We start from the raw sequence: 18,066 nt of genomic DNA, 5'->3' as shown, positions 1-18,066 counted from the left end.
TTTACCCCCCAGGGTTTCCCCCAGGTACCCATGTCATTCGACGCTGGGTGGGCGCCGGGGCCGCTACCAACGTTAGAAAAGTTCCCGGATTTGAACCGGCCGGGGATCGAACCCGGGACCTTTAGCATGGTAATCAGACGCGTTACCGACTGAGCCACCGCGGCCTACAGGTCAACGGAGGAGATTTCCAGCAGTAGGTTGTCACACTGTACTGTATTTACAGAAGAGATGTTTCATTCATTTACGTTTATGTCAAGTTGTCTAAACTGCTTCGCACCGATATCCTGAACTGTTCTCTACCCCGCTCATCTCTTCGGTGTACCAGGGTTGTCTACATGCAAGGAGCACATTTTCCACGGGGCCTCTTTTAACAGACTCACCCAGTATTCAGTTCAAATAAACATTACAGAAATCACAGAGGAAAACCTTGAACATTATCCCTGATTATCTTGAGAACTGCTATTTTATTTCAGTACGCTATACGCCTAAATTCTGAAAGACCTCAAAATAACGTATGGGGTAGAGTAGTCTCACCTCGATCACAATAATAATAATTTCGATTTTATATCAATGATTTAACCTCCTCTACAAAAAATTCTTGCTAAGCCCACCATCAAATGGCCACGTACGGTCAGAAAACTGTTGTATTTATATCATCCATAGCTGGGCACGAGCCAAGCGGTAGTTCTGTACACACACACCCCCATTTATGAAATTACTAATATATATTCATCTGATTGTACAATCTTTTTTTACAATACCTTGACATGACAATTTATTATTTTGGATTAAGTTACTCCTGAAAATGTTACTAGGCTTGTTCAATCTTGAATAATTATTGAGATCTTAGAAAGTATGTGAAACTGAGAGATAACAGACAAAACGAACCTGCAGAGTCAGCTGCTAAAAAAAGCCAAGTCAGAAATTTTCAACACATACAAGATGAAAGACACAAATTATTCTGCTTCACCATTTTAGGGACAATAAACTTGTGAAGTAGGTCGCCTTATTATACTCGTGATCTTATCGTGAGAAAGAGTTCACGATTGGAGCTTCTTTCCTATGCTTTTTCTTCGTGGCAGATTCACAAGTGTTCCTGGCGAACAGTCTGTTTTACAAAATCGGCTGTGTGGTTCGTCACCTCTCTGTTGGTGTTCAAGGCTGAGCAGGTAAAAATCTCTTTGGTTGTCTTGTTTCTGTTCTTTATTATCACGGCAGACTGGAATTTAATCTGCCCGATACTAGATAGCAATGTACACGATAAGATCTTAAGTGTGTTCTGTTTATCTATCTGTGTTTGGTACGATGTGCTCTTGAATAATGCAAAAGTTCAAGAAAGTTGTTTGCTTTGTAATTGTAGATGAAACACGTTACGCGGCATTACGTGCAATGAATGCTATTATAACCAAATACTAAAATCAAGTGTACAAAGGAGAAACATGTACAGGTTCTGAAAAGTCACAAACTCTGAACTTTCTTTGACCAAATATAACTCTGCGTTTGATAAGTGATAGATACCTTCATGCGATAGAAGTATCATCGTCTCTTTGCCAGCTTAGGTCCAGGTCGTCGAATGGGCAGAAAGGGAAAGATCGAACATGAAAGTATTTGCGTTCTATTGTCATTTTGCAAAGAAGTAGATCTAAAATTTTCTTGCTCGTTTCCAAAGACGCCCGCAGAACGGGGGCCAGTTGGAGCATCCTTCCCCCCTGAGATATGTTGAAAAATTTTACATGATTCGGATGGTGAAATGGTAGCGTGAAAACAGGGTTGAACGGTGGCATGCAGGTCAGCAGATCAAGTGGTCTCTGTTCGATATCTGTCTGTCTCTGTCCTGTACAGCATGAAAGAGTTCAAGACAAAGAATTGTTAATCTAGAAAGCAATAGATATTTATACAGTGCGCTTTTCCGTCGCTTGTGCCACCTGTCGGCGGCCGGCTAGACGGTAACTCCCGTCAAATCGCGTGTGATATCTCCGCTATGGAAACAGCTAACTTCGAAATGACTTGAAGTTCTCAGAATTACAGTTACAATTACAATGAAAATAAGCACGTACCTTGTCACAAGAGATGCTAGGTTGTCCTCGTGCATCCACACATTTCTGGCATCTTTTCAGGAAATTTCCATCTACACGCAACAGTTCAGCTTCTAAAATTGCTTCAGTTTCTTTCCTGATATTCTCCTTCAGTTCTTCTAATGTGTGGGAGTCAGTGGCGTAGCATGGACATTTCGGGTGGGAACACCAAGTCCGAAGGAAGGGTCAGCCCTTTCTTGCTTAATAATTTACGTATGGTATTACTCGCCACAGGTATTGTTTATTTGCCTGAAGTCAGCTGGGTTTTCAATAAAACATCATCCATGCATGTTTTAGCTAGAAAATTAGATGCCTCACTATGCCACAAATGTTTTGAACTCTGGTGTTTTATACCTTTCTGCATGACGCAAGTCATTAAGAAATCTACCTGAATCACAAGCGCCTCTGCACAACAGTAGACGTCATTGTTGTGGATGATCCAACTACTGATTGATTTGGTTTATTTTATTTCGCTTTTCTACCACTTTTGGTTAATTGCGAATATGAATATGAGTGATGATATTGATGAAGGGACACTGACAAAGAACACCCGTGCTCACGCCGGGATTCGAACCAGGGACCTCTGTCGTCTTGGCGCACCGTGCAAAGGAGAGTGGATGATCCAAATATCGCACACGCTACTGACATAACAGTGCCGATTAGTAATTCAGACCACTGTTTATTACATCTTGAGAATGCTGATAAACATTTTAAAATAATTTTGTCCAGAGACAATTCGATGTTAAGAGTTTTCAAATGAATGCTAAACATTTCCATTGACACAATATTAAGTAGTTAGATAATAACAAAAAAATACAATAAAGAAAATTAATAGTTTTGCGGGTTAAGTGGTAGAGCAGCCACAGGCTGAATTTCTACCACGAGGACTTCACCAACTTACTTGACAAAAACTGTGTTGATCTTTTAGTCTCTAATGCACATCGCTGTTCGTGCAATAAATTATACAATACAGTGGCCATTAAGAAGCAGTATATTTAAGATTGGTAAAGTTACGTCAGTCAATATTGCGTATTGTAGCATCACATAGCACGAGTTGCATGAGCGCGAAGAGCGAAGAACCGGGTAGGAGGAATTCTACCGCTGTCGTCTGCTTCAGAAGGCAGGACGGGTCACATGAACCAATCACGGTAGACCTCTAGACCTCTCTGCTCCACACGCTGGCGTAAGAAAGAGCATTTACGCGCGTGCTGTAGAAATCGAAGCTTTCCCTCCACAAAGGCAGCAAGGAATATAGAGTCTTGTACGCCGAACCTGCTCGGCGTCCGGCCGGAAAAGGCATTGAAAAGAGATGCTAGAACGAGTGTTGAGAGTGAAGCGTTGCAAGCGGATTGCGAAAAATAGCTATTATAATGCCATGAAGGTCAAACATATATGAAATAAGTCACGTTTTACTTTATAATCACAGCATTTAAGCATTTTTGAAATTGTAAATCTTGGAACGCCGGGCGTACTATAACGCTATGCCACTGGTGGGAGTTTGTTGCATAGGCTTTATTTTGTTGTAATGTGTACGTATCAGTAGCGAAGCGTAGTCTTACGAAGGAGGCAAGCAATGTTTCAGTACAACAAAACATGTAGTACAACGACATGCCGAGGGGAAAGATTCAAGGTTTATAGCCTCATTTACCCAGTCGCTGGATTTGTCAAAATATCGTAATAAAGTGACTGTACTAAAAATAAACCATATGATCCGCAAACGTCACATTTACTTTTTTTAAAAAAATCCAGGTAACGTTATTCATATGATATTAAACGTTTTGCATATGCGAACTTTCCGCATACGACTAAAGGGAGACGGAATTTCTTACTTACTTATTAGTACCTTTATTTGTTCATTATTATTGAATATGGTCAAACGGTGACCAAACCGATTTAGATAAAAAAAAAATGGGAATCATTTGTTTATTTTACGCTGCATGATGTAATTTAGTATTTTTGGGCACCCTAAAACCGCATTGGAGTAACTTAAACACTAAATAAAAAGTTAAACACAAACAATAAAAAATTCATTTCAAAGCAAAGAAACACATGCATAGACGATGTACTCACCACAATAAATTTCAAACTCTTGGTGTTGGTCGACCCCCTTCCACGATTTTCATTTTAACACTTATCTCTCTCGAGCTAAACGAAGCAATTTTCAATTGCTCAATAATACACCCGCACTTCACATCAACCGTTCCTAAATACGCGTTTATTCCGATAAATTCACAGCACAAAACACGAAGCAACAAACACTCACACTATCCCACGCGCTTTCCACAACTGCAAATACAAGCATCCACACAAGATCAAATTGAAAATCTCTGAAACAACAGAAAGTGATACCAACCTATTTCCTTAATTTTATCCGTCACAAAGGAAAGATATATCAGTTTGGAGATAAAAATTACGCGGAGGAATCAGAATCATTTCAGCAGAACGAGTATGTACATTAATATTTAAGTAATAAAGTGTCATTCAATGGCGTGCCCGGGGTGAAGGGGGGGGGGGTGGATGGTAGACATAACCATCTTTTGGCCCAGTATATCTAAGAAAAAACGTCAAAGGAAGGAAAAGATGACAAAATGGGGACCGTAAAAAGACCCTGGGAACACCACTTGCGTCATAATAATAGAACTTAAAACATATTCGGGCCTCCCCGATGGCGCAGTGGTAGTGTCGTCGCCTTGTAATCAAGGGGTTCTGGGTTCGATACCCGGTGGAGGCACAAGTGTTTCAGATCCCATTTTAAACTGTAGGTCCAGTCCCGATTAGCCTTACTGTGCATAAAGTGGACTTAAAACAACAAATCAATCAATCAATCATTAAAACATATTCTTGTGCTCATAAAATGCAGAATGTATACGATTTACTTCTATGCCATGTACAAATATCAGTAGATAGTTCTTTCTCAGATAGCTTTATTTTCACCCCAAGTTTTATTCAAAAGCAGTCAATTTATTGATTGTAAAATTTGTGAAAGAGCTCACTTGAATTACTGCGTAAATAATTTGGCAGTTGCAAACACTGGTAGTGGTCATCACTTCTGGCGTAATTTGAGCTGGACCGACCAGGAAGCAGGGTGCGGGACCAAGGTCCGTCCAATCTTCCCTCCCTCCCTGAGAAAACTCTTCACGGGGGTGCAGAAATTCCACTGCCCCAACTCCCAATGTCAACTTTTTTTACGCGTTTTATATTTCGCGAAATCTAAAATAATTTGTAATATAATATGATATATATGGAATTTAGAACAGTGATAATAACTTCTTTTAGTTATTTTATGACTAACAATTATTATTATATTTGCGATCTTGTTTACGTGTTCATGAAGACAAATATTCGTTACTAGTTTTTTGCTGGCAACGTACCCATAGATGAATCCTTCTGCTTTCGGTTGAACTCGGCTATTTTCGGGAATCACGCAAGCTCGGAAAGCACAGCTTTTTGTAGAAGCTTTGTGGACGGGTTCCACCAAAATTTCACGCTTCGCCATGTGACTCCTTCGGAGGCCTTATTTTCCCGCAGAACGGCTGCAAGCATTGAGGCTGGTGCTTGCTACAGAGCTGCTGGGGGAGTTTGCGGCCGCATTTTTTCGCGAAATCGAGTGCGATGGAAACTAAATACGGTTAGAACATTAAGTACATTAAATGATATTCGAATTATGCAAGCAGTGCTTGCATTGCTTGTACTATATCTTCGCCTCTGGTACGTATGTGTCATTATCATGCATTAAACATTCAAAAATAATATGACTGGGATTTCCATTAGCTGCACCCACATTTACAAACCAGGAATGTTATCATTGTTCAATGTAAATCTGTTTGGCTTTGGGTGACAGTATAATTTAATCCATATCTTAAAAAAGTGTGAGTTTCTTGAAAATCTAATCTGTTGATATCATTGTCCATCAGATGTAGCCTACCTGGTTATCTTGAGTAATACTCTTTATTTTTTTTTTTACCTCAAAGTTAACTTGTAGAAAGTTACTGTATTCTAGTTTGTTACTGTGTTTCTCCTTAGATGACCCCATCTCTCCCTCTCCTCCCAGAAAAATACGAAGATTGAAGGTATATTTGAAAATTCAGGAAAAGTATTTTTTATATATTTGTGAAAAATATATAAATAATCTGATTACAAATCTTACAAATAATGCCCAAGATCCAAATTGGGGGAAAGTCTTGCAGTACCGACCACCTTAAGTATTTTGATTATAACTTTTGTTAAAGTGAAAGAACTTTGAATTTCAAAGCAATTTTCTATTCTTCCAGAATTCCTTTGCTATAAAAAGATATTATATGTTTTATATTTACTTATAAATAGCTGCATATTGAGAAAAATAAAAATGTATTATTTTCGACAGACTGAAAAATGTCATCCAGTACCGACCACCAAATAGGGACGACAGTGAAATACAAAACAATTATTAAAATAAATAAAACAAGAAACCATTTACATTAGTAATGTCTGCCCAATTCTAATAACTATATTTTGTAATACTGTGATATGCAATAATTAAATTGATGAGCTAGATGGTAGATGCTAGATGCTCTGAGAAAATCATATGCGAATCTTAGGAATTCCTTCATCTATAGCCGCCTTCATAACTGTTTCCGCCCAATTTCCTATTTTCCTCTGTAAAGATAAAAGAAGGATCTGACCACTATCTTCAAATTAGACCACATTTTCTTTTAGTTAATATTGGTCGGTACTGGACGACGATGGGATGGTCGGTACTGGACGACACACTTGTTGTTACCTTGCAGGTGATGGCACACTATGTAGTGAATATATTAAATAACTTTTACCATAAACATTAACCTAACACATGTACCTTTCACAGGCATTGCAAAACACATTATGGATTTACCATAGAAAGAACCAATGGTGTCATAAAGATAACTTTCCTCACTCAAAATATTGTGAAACTTATTCAATGCCTCGCAGTTCCCTAACTACTGAACAAAATACATCGCGCCCGAACTATGTGAGGTATGACTACAGGATCCCTCCATGTGTCACTGTAGTACCCTGCAATTTATTACCGGGAGTGAGAACTGTAAGCCGGTCGGTACTGTAAGACTTTCCCCTATATAAAGAAAGAGCAATTGTGGTTGGAAGCTCACAAATCATGTGTTGCTTTCACATACAAAGTGTAACTAATTGCTGAGCTTCGTTTTACATCAGAATTAACATAAAAATATGTGAAAGATTTGTAGTTGACCTCCGTGGCGGAGTGGTTATCACAGCACGCTACGACGCCAAGAGTCCCGGCTCGGACATGGATGTTTGTGCTAATCTGTCCTGATGAAAATGAGAATTGAAAGAAATTGACAAATTGTATGAATTTGGATGTGCGGGGAAGGCTGCCGCGTAGGGGTCTTCCTTTTAATTAAAAAAAAAAAATTGTCAGTAGGGCATCTGACTGCCACACAGGAAACCTGTGTTTGATCCCAGGGTGGTTGATCTAAGGTCAGAATTTTTCCGGCCTTGTCCCTGCATAAAGCGGCAATGGGGTTCATCCAGCCTCAAATCAATGGATATCCAGGGGCAACCCTTGGGGATAAAGGTGGTCGAACCATGGTACTGATAACATCACCTCCAAAATGGCCGAAATAGAGAATGTGTGAGTCTCTACCCCCAAATGCCCTAAATGTGCCTTCATGGCAGGGTGTTATATGCACGGGGAACTTTATCTTACCTTTTAGGTGAAAGATTTACTGGCAGTCTTGTTTGATATTTGTGAAATAAACTTAATATTGTTCTAAAATGTTTCCATAATCATTATCACATTATGGTCAATTAAAAAAAAAATCAGTGTGACAATCAGAGATTGACACTAAATTTATATGTTCGTAATTTGTATCTCGTGGTATACTTGTGGTGAAAACTAATTTATTCCTGTTTTGTATTTCCAGATACTCTTCTGCACATTAAACACTCACAAAATAGATATGAACAAACTCCTCGGAGGTCAAATAGGTTTGGATGACTTCATTTTTGTACATAGGAAAGGTATGTATAAACTCCATCAGAATTTTAAAATTACATGTGCATGATAATGAAAGGGTACACACTCAGTTAAGAAGAGTTAACAACATAATAACTGTGAACAACTGAATAGAGTAAACGTTAATTAGAAAATCTGTTATAAAAAAAATGTGTGTAAAGGTAATGTGAAAAATTGTACACACACTTTATTCTCTATGAAAAATATGATGCAGACCCACCCTATTCTAAAGTTCAAATATCTTATGAGGATAAATTTACAGTTATGTTGTATGACAAGAATGAAAATGTGGATAAATGTTTGATAATCGTCTAAATTAATCTAAAGGTGTTATAGAGCTGTACCAAGTTGGGTTTATACAGGGTCTGACAACTAAACCTGACAGTTTTTAATTACAAATAGAAACACAGTTCTTTCATGGAACTTAAATCAATTTTATACATGTTGAACTACATCTCAAAGCATTTTAGGAAAATAGCATGAGTGGCAGTTTCATACAATTTCTTGACCAGGGCAGTTCATTTTTTGAATAGCACACCTGTGAGGTGTGGCAACTGAATCTGACGGTTTTTATACAACACTGAACGGAGTTGCTCGAGGTAACGACATTCACCGTAATCTACATGTTCCCTGTCGGAATATAATTTTGCTGTGGGGGTAAGGAATTTCAAGGAGAAGGCATCAGCAATGAAAAGAACACCTGGTGGACATCGTAAGGCTCGAAATTCTGAGAACATCGAACGAGTTCGGATCCGTTTTGAGGAGTCATTCAAAAAATGAACTGTCCTTGTCAAGAAACTGCATGAAACTGCCACTCATGCTATTTTCCTAAAATGCTTTGAGATGTAGTTCAACATATATTAAATTGACTTCGTTCCATGAAAGAGTTTTTCTTTTTAAATTTTATTTGTAATTAAATACCGTCAGGTTTAGTTGCCAGACCCTGTATGTTACAGTTACTATGTGCTTGCAATTTGTCGTATTTGGAAGCTTTTGTTTAAAAATTTACACTGAAAATTCAAGTTCTACCTCACATATTGCAGAACTAAATGCTCATAAATGTTCTCTTTTCACAAACAAAGAATAAGTAAACTAAGAGTAAGTCAAACTTTAAAGATATTTGAAAGTCAACAGAGCACACCAATGTGGCTTATTATTATGCAACCAATACGATTTATTGCACATTTTTTCTTTCTTTTGTTGCTATTTTTGAAGTTATATATATATATATATATATATATATATATATATATATATATATATATATATATATATATGTATGAGCAACAGGAATAGGGTTAGAAATGGTGCCAGAAGGGCGGATAAATACAAATAATGAAGGAGACAGTAAACACTTACCACACGAATAGAAATAATTCAATATTTCGCGATCTGAGTCGCATTTTCAAGAAGGTAGATAAAAGATCGACGACACTGTGAGTAGAGGCACATAAAAAATATATTAAATGCACTGTATTTGCATTTATATTTTTATATTATTTTATGTCAGTTTTCTGATATTTTTTTCTAATCGTGACAATGAGGATGAGTGATGAGATGAAATTGATGAAGGGATACTAACAAAGAACGAACATGTCCAGGCTGGAAGTTTAATCCAGGAAGATCGGTGGTTACCTGATAGTCCACCACTTATGCTGAGCCACTAAGCCAAGTAAAGGCCTTGAATCCATCAACATCATTAAAGACAGTTTCAATTAGGGAAGTTTGTTTTAAAGTATGCCATTTTCTCATATTACAGGACAACACAAAGAAATTGAAATAACAAAAACAGAGGATGCATTAGGCCTTACAATCACAGACAATGGAGCTGGGTATGCCTTTATCAAAAGAATAAAGGAAGGAAGTGTTATAGATGGAATCAAATATATTCAGGTATTAAATCTGTAATTCTTATTAAATATGTTAATGCTTTAGAAATTTTGATTTTAAAACAAAGCTATATCCTGGTGACCCCTTTTTTTTACTTAATTCCTTTATGTTTAGTTAGCAAATATAGACATTGTTGTTTGTCATTAGTGCTCAAACTAGAGCAACACAGCTTTCATCTTGCAGTCAATGTGTTTTCATTCATGTTTTGCATACTCCTACACCTGTATAATGTCGAGGAGCATCCCCAAAAAGTCTAAAAACTATGCAGATGTGAAGGAATTTCCCTCCCCCAGTCCCTGAACCTGTAAGAAAAATGCTGAGGCTGCTTTAAAATAATTAGATCTATCATCTCTGATTCCAAATAGTTACCAATGAAAGAATAGCAGTGGTTGTTGTTTAATGTTAAACATTTCTAGCATGTATTTATTTCAAGGTTTTCAGTAATTCCTACAGAAGTAGTTATTACTATTATTACAGAAGGTCGATCCGCATATATGTGTCCGATTTTGGATTAGCAATTACCATATGAAAATCCATGGGACCACCATCGGTTGGCCTCAATGTGATCACCATGTGTCTTGGCAATAGCCCTGCACCATAACTTCCATTGTAGGAGGCTACGATGAAATACAGGAAGTGGAATCTTCCTCCTGACAGGCTTTCCACAGGCCCCGGAGAGTGGCAACACGATGAGAGGAAAGTGCCCGTTTCAGTAGACCAAACCCACAGAAATCCATGGGACTCGTATCTGGTGACTTCACCAGTATATCGTGAAATGGAATAGCCCGAATGTCGGTGTCTGTTGCCATCTGTTGCAGAAAGTTCTGGGTAGAACAAGATGTATGATGAGACCTTACACAGATAGACCTCACTGAGGTAATGTTCACGGCTTTTAAAAACCTTCCAGGGGTTTAATTTCTCACACAGGGTGCAGTTCACAGTTGACTGGGCCACGTGGAGTCGTGTGGCCATCACACGTTGTGTCGGGGGGAGGGGGGGGGTTCCTGTAGTGCCATTCAATGCAACTTCTGAGACACAGGTTGCATCACTGCAGTACACGCTCACTTCCTCGTCCCCCTGATGGGCGACTGAATAGTTGGAACCTCGTGGTTTTTATGCCGCTTGATTATGTTCTTGATGGTCATCGAACCCAAGGTGCATCCTTGTTCTTTGCACTGTTTCTGAATTTTTGACACCGAATGGCGTGGAAAAGTGCAACTATGTATCCCTCCCAAAAACGGTTCACCTTAGGAGCCATGATGCACACAACACACACTCGCGATAGTGCCACAATAGTACAGGCTCTAACGATCTTCCCACGCTTTTAACCACTTGGATCGGTCGATTCTGTGCACAGGGGTGACGGTTCAAAGTACAATTAAAATTATATTTACATGTCTTTAGGGCATGAGGAACAGTTGCAATGTCCAACCAGACACAAGGTTCTAAACAGCACCTCCCTGACCGACCTTTCCCACGGCGAGGTGGAGAAAGAGATGTCTGTGCGTTGGATGGTTGTAGGAGGGGGAGAAAACTTAACATTGCACTCATGGGAGTATTATTTTACTTGTTCTCCTGGGAATACCAAACTTCGGATGGCATAGAAATACACATGAACGGAAAGAGTACACATTGAAGATTTGATTTGTTCTAGGTTTAAGTTGAAAACCCAAAACTCCCAATTGATTAGCTCTAACTCCAAGTTGTTGCATTTTTTTTCCGTAAGGAATGCATTGGGATCTGAAAATTCATATTCATCATATTTTTCAAATATCGTCTCCAGCTTAATAATTAACTTGAAAATCTACTTCCACATGCAACATGGGGAGAAATCCATAGCCTCTTGTCCAGCCGAGGTTTCTTTTTAGTAGCAGTCAGTGTCCATTTTCATGATATTGAAACAAATGAACAACTAGTGCGAAACTGTCACTCTTCACCTTAATGTGGTAAATGTTCTTCATTTCAAGCATGATGTTTTATTCCCTATTTTATCTGTTTATATTCAATTTTTCCAGCATTGTTGATGAAGACTGGTAATGTAGGTCGAAGCATTGAAATCAAAAACATTTCCACACTAAGAAATAAATATCGTTTTTATTTTATGTAGTTATTACAAATTGATAGGTTCACCTATGTAGGTTACTTGTCTGAATGTCAGTGAAAAAGGTTCTTTATTAGCCTACATCTATGTCGGCTGTAGCAAGTTTATCCTGCAAGCAATTATTTCTTCCCACATCTCCAACACCCTTTTAAAAATTTGAAACATGTGATCTATATGAATGCTTGGGATGAAACTCTATCTTTACAAACCTCATATGACCCTTGACTTGCTGATTTAACAATAAAACCATGCATTTTTATCTTGAAGCAAGCCTTGTAGCAAAAACTGATCTTATTTTTGCGTATCCTACAGGTTGGTGATCACATTGAAAAGATAGACTCAGAGAACCTTATCGGAAGGAGGCATTTTGAGGTAGCGAAAATGCTCAAGGAAATTCCAAAAGGCACCACTTTCACAATGAGGCTAATAGAGCCAATGAAAGCAGGGTTCGGTAAGTTTATTTTCACGAAGAAAATTTGCTCTAGTGTAAGGGTAATTGTGAAACTGTAATAACCATTCCATAGACTCACTTAAAGTAAATCTAGAGTTCTTCGAACTTCATTGGTCAAGACGTATATGAATATACAAGATTTGATATATTCAGCAAGGTTCGATTTGATTTGATTTGAATTTAAAATTTTGGGTGCGTTAGCACTAAGGCTATTTTGCACCAGTCACATTATACGGGGTCCAGCCCCTTATCGTTACACATAACAACTCTAACGTTGCATAACTACAATCATAAAATATTAAAATCTTCTGACTTTCGTTAAAAGCTGAGGCTGTAAAGGAGCACTCAGTACAAATAAGGACAGAACACAGGACAACACAACAAAATTATACTGGCTATGGAGCCAGTCGCCAGAGCCTCGTTAGTCTGCAGTCCAGGGTGTACTATGTGGAAGTGAGGTTGACTATTGGGTGTACTACGTGGAAGGAGCACCCCTTACACCCCAGCAAAGTTCGAGAGTTAAATTTTGATTCATCCAGTAATGTTTTTGTTTTTTCATGATATGATACAATTATACTTTTAGCCTCTTGGTTAGCTTGGTAACTAAGCATGTTAAGTGGTTGACCACTGGAGGGCTGGAGGTGGGGTTCATGGGGTGGATGCCCCCCTCCATTTGGACCAGTATTCCTAAAAATAAACAATGTCAACGGTGGGGAAATAATATGGCAAAATGAGGACTGACTACTAAAAATAAGTACGTACATATATGAATTTTTCTTTTATATGACCTCCAGTGTAGACAAATGACTATCTCGTGCCTTTGGTGCAAGTTGTCCCAGGTTCATTTCCTTGTGCAAGCTGTCAGATTTTCAGTCTTGACCCAAGAATATGAGAATTGTGGAGGTACTTGAAAAGCAGAAGCACAAATTGGTTGCAAAAGCCACAAAAGAGCAGGTATGGGATTTGAAGTATTGACCATGTGTCTCCCAAAGAAAGAGCCACTTAGTAGGCTCTGGTCTTGGAGAGCCGTTGTACACAGAGTTCTTTGTATATGTTTTTCTTTCAGCTTTTGTTTCAATTATTTTAACAAAAATAGACAAAGACAAAAAAATTCAAAAAGCTTAATTTTGGGACCAGGTTCTGGAAATCAATGTGTAAGGCAAAGGTTCAGAATTCAATAGCCCATTCACTAAAGAGTGGAGTCTCCTATACAGTTTTAACATTAACAAGTTATTAGCTCTAATATTAAAATTATGTTGGTTTCAAAAAATTAATTCACAGATCCTGACCAAATATTAATACCAAACATTGTTTTTCCTTACAGCTAATATAGGTCCTCGGTCAGATCCTCGCAAAGCAAAGAAGGCCAATTATGGTTCCGGTAAAGAAACTTTAAGATTAAGAGCAAATGGAGAAGCACAAATAGAAGATGAGGTGAGTCTTTATTGACTGTACAAAGTTAACTTCAGATGTTTTTTACACAAAAGCAATGCCTTACTTGATACTATGTGATGACTTTACAAAACTTGATTCCTTTTCAAAAGGAAAGGAATTTTATTTCTTCGCTCAAACATTCAAAAGTTACCTTCACTAGAAGCAGTGCACAGTTTCTTACGCGTTGCTCTCCCTTCTCTTAAAAATGTATTAATAATAATAATAACCTGTCGCATAACTGCCAGCCTCACTCCCACCAAAGGTGGCAGGCAGATCATTCAGCCAGTTATGGTGCGACGTGTGGTCAGCACAATGAACCCCCAGTCATCGTCGTAGGTTTTCTGAGACTAGATTACGCTACTCATTCGTAGCTCCCTAATTTCCTCATGATGAAGGCATGGACTCCGCAGGATTTTTTCCAGAGGGGGGAGGGGCAAACAAGTTAATTTTTTTACAGAGGAGGCAAAGGCACCATATTTTCCCCCCATAATGGTGGTGATAATAATAATAACCCATGGCTCGATAGCCCTCGAAAGGGCCTGGGCCTATCTCCCGGCTGCCGTCTCCCTCCCATAATCCAACCTAGAGGTGTGGAGATCTTCAACCGGTAATGGAGTGACATCGGGTCAGCACATCGAACCCCAGTTCCAAGACTGGGTTACGCTACTCACTCATAGCTCCCCAATTTTCTCATGATGGTGGGTTGCCACTGGTCCTATACACAGGCCTAAAACCCAGAGACTGAACCCAGGCAGACTCGAACCCATGCCATCCCGCAGTCGGAGTCCAAAGTGCAGCATCTTAGACCGCACGGCCACGAAGGAAGACCCATAATGGTGATGCCCCCTCAAAAAACCATGCCTCAGTCTGAAATTATCATGTTCCTTCAACACCCTTATAATAATTAACATAAATTACTGTGACTGAAATGAAATTGTGTGAAATATTAACATTTTAGGTGGATGTTCATTTTACAGGGGGAGATATAGCCCCACCTTCTCCCCCCTCCTGGGCGTCCATGCATGGTGGGCAGCCACCAGCCCAATACACAGGCCTAAATCTTAGAAAAAGTTGCTACGCTTCCACCAGGATTTTGCACGCATCGCATCACCTTAAAAAGTATTACTGTGTTTAAAAAGTTAACTATCCACAACTTATAAAAATAAATTCATGACAAGGAAGTATTTAATTAACTCAAGTAGACAGAAGTGACAATGGAACTTCTGGCATCAGGCAGAAGCTGCAACAGTTCTCCTCTCCTCATGGTAACTTGTCAATTCTGCAGCAAGAAACTAGCTTCACAGTAGGAAGCACAAGTATTTAAAATAAAAATTATGTTTAAATATTGCTTTGCTGTTTTGTAAATTACCTTTTATGATTATTTGAGATCTCATATTTGCATTTTTTTTAAAATTCAAAATGTTCTGTTTCATATAGAAGCTCACAGTGTCCAAGTTTTCTCCTATTATGTAAAAAATTATTCATTGCAGAACGATGAAACTCTTCCTGGTTTTTGAGAAAGGACTAGTCTGTTAGTTGTGCACCGTGCATCATTTAAAATCTTACCATTTTGAAAATACAGGGACCTGAATTTCACCTTTATCCAGTGGCAGCCGGCAGCAACTATGATGGGTAGTGCCAACGTGATCAAAAGAAAAAAAAATCGCAATGCCCACACCCACCCCCTCCTTGAGGTTGCGCCACTGGCCAAGATGTTTATCCTCATTTGGTAACGTGGAAAACAGTGTGTGTTTACGTAATAACACACTAATCCAATTCATCTTCACTCACTAACCTATCTTTATACACTACAGGACACTTCACTAAAAACACAACAATTACAAGAGGAAGGGAAAAACAAATCCTCTCACCTTGTCCTCCCCCAGGCGCACGTATTCCAACTGGATGTCGAATATATCCTAGACATTTGTTGTAAAAAGAAATTGTCGAAATGCCAAAGGAAACTCGCATCACTATAGGTTTTATACTTTTATATTTTTAAAAAAGTCTGGATGGCCCTCTAGGCGCATCTATCTATTATCGAAATGTTAATTTAACTTTGGAGAAATACTAGGTTCGTTTCTCCAAAAGTAGGCAGAAAAGTAGATAGTACCTTTCTCACAAATTACTTCCCCAACGGGTCTTACAAATCTGTCGTATTTAGCGACTTACCTGTGAAGGTGGCAACTGTGTCAAACACTGTGAAAGTCCCATCGCCGTGCCAGGAAAAAACGGGCATGGCTGGTGTCTTATGGGCTAACCCCACCCCCTGCCACTTTCTTTCCGGCTCATGGTGGAAATGTTCCTCGCTGAGACTTCTTCAACCCTCTGCACATCTGTCAACTTGGTTAGGCCAGCTCGTGGACAGCGCAGACTGCTGCATCGCGAGGGTACAAAACAGCTGGCAATGCAGTGAGGAGGTTGGAGTGGTCGTCACGCCAGCTTGACCGATTGCAAGATTCAAATCTCCTTGTCTGTAAACTATCAATGTATTAATTTAACAATACTTGGGCGAGGTATGCCTTTCTTCTGAGGGTAGTGCCATGGCACGGCCGAGCCGAGCTGGGGGTGATGTGATCAGCACCATGCCCCTGGCTGCCTTTACCCCCAACAGTTTCCTCCAGATACCCACTTTATACGATGCTGGGTACCGGAGCCGCTTGAACAGGTTGAAAAAGTCCTGGTTCTCCCCAACCGGGGATTGAACCTGGGTCTCTCGCATGGTAGTCAGACACCCTAACGACTGAGCTACCACGACCACTGTACTTTTCTTTTTTCAGCCTGATGATACTTTTATTTCTTTTTTCAGCCTGATGACGACATGCAGGTGGGAATTGAGAAGATAAACAGTCTTCTTGAAAGCTTCATGGGTATCAATGATACTGAATTAGGTAAGTTATTTATTTATCCATTTGGTTTATTTTACTTCGCTTTTCTGCCACTTTTGGCTAATCGCGAAGATGGGAATGAGTGATGATATGATGAAATTGAAGGGAGACTCATAAAGAATGCCCAGGCTGGAATTCGAAACTGGCATCATAGCACAATGTGCTAACCACTCTGCCACACAGGCCAGCTAATATTTTGTTTCGGAGAAAATATTTAGACAACAGTTTTCTGCTGGGCTTTTTTTTTCATAACATATTTGCTGCTACTTTAGTTTTATTCCAAATAAGACATAATTGATGAACATACTTCAAAAGGGGTGGTCAGTGACTACTGTCAAATGGGTCGGTCATTCCATGTCACTTTGACCAATTTTGAATTAATTCGTCACTTCACCATTTTTAAAAATAATAATAATTCATTCTATATCTTTCAAGTGTTACCTGCAAACTTTTTCAGGCTTGCGTTTGGATTTGGAAGCCATTTTCAATTAGTTTCATGCAGCGAGTTTAGCATTTTCAGACCTTTATAAAAATTGTTGTACCTTCTGTTCTGTAATTCCAAATGTAATGATTCAAATACATTTTTTCAGAAATAAATGCAATTTCCTTTTGTTTATTACAATTTTTGCTCTCAGAATAGCAGTTTCCAAATACTACAATGAATCCGAGATATTTTTTCATATTTTCTCAACTTTGTGGCACAAATTATACATGAAGGGAGCAAAACACTTTACCCGTATTTCATGTGTTTACTGTGCAGTGTCAGGTAAGTCCAAAAATTATTTCAAATATGGAGTGCTTGGTGTCCCACTTTTTCTACAAGTTTAAAATGAGTTAAAAATTTTGAAAAAATCAAAAGTTTGATGTGGCCAAAATAGGGGACAGGGTAAAATCTGAAATTTGCACCACAGTGAGATCTCTTGATGCTTAACATTATACAAAAATTTGTTGAAGTTGTTTCTCTGAATAAGAAAGATATGCAAGTTTAAATTTAGTCTAAATTAGCCCCTTTACAATACTAAATAAAATACATGCAGAATTGGGAAATGGAGGGATGAAGAAAGAGAGAGAAATTTATAATAGTACAGTAGAACCACAAGCAATAAAGTCTGCGCAGACCCACGGCTTCTTAGCACTGTACTCCCGCATGGAGGAGTGGGGCAGAGTGGAGCATGCTTCCTTATGGAGAGTTGAATGGAAGAAGGGGAGGTGCACGG

At 38.8% G+C, this 18,066-nt stretch overlaps 1 protein-coding gene across 2 annotated transcripts in view; it reads left to right on the top strand.

The window, feature by feature from the left end:
• The window catches only part of kermit (PDZ domain-containing protein GIPC-like protein kermit), an 82,120-nt gene that overhangs the window by 62,004 nt on the left and 2,050 nt on the right, over nt 1-18,066 (top strand). Inside the window, exons 1-6 of one of the 2 annotated variants that reach the window (XM_083132774.1) lie at nt 1,149-1,169; nt 7,994-8,090; nt 9,845-9,978; nt 12,389-12,527; nt 13,852-13,961; nt 16,771-16,852. In XM_083132774.1, coding sequence (XP_082988900.1) covers nt 8,030-8,090; nt 9,845-9,978; nt 12,389-12,527; nt 13,852-13,961; nt 16,771-16,852 — 526 coding nt within the window. In that variant the 5' untranslated portion in view covers nt 1,149-1,169; nt 7,994-8,029. Of the gene's footprint in view, nt 1-1,148; nt 1,170-7,993; nt 8,091-9,844; nt 9,979-12,388; nt 12,528-13,851; nt 13,962-16,770; nt 16,853-18,066 lie in introns of those variants that run through there. The other variant, XM_083132768.1, reaches the window with a different exon arrangement.

This window comes from Lepisma saccharinum, chromosome 1, assembly GCF_977018435.1.
Source record: "Lepisma saccharinum chromosome 1, izLepSacc3.1, whole genome shotgun sequence".
In the NCBI taxonomy this organism is placed as follows: Eukaryota; Metazoa; Arthropoda; class Insecta; order Zygentoma; family Lepismatidae; genus Lepisma; species Lepisma saccharinum.
This window is presented reverse-complemented; position numbering and strand designations above follow the sequence as displayed.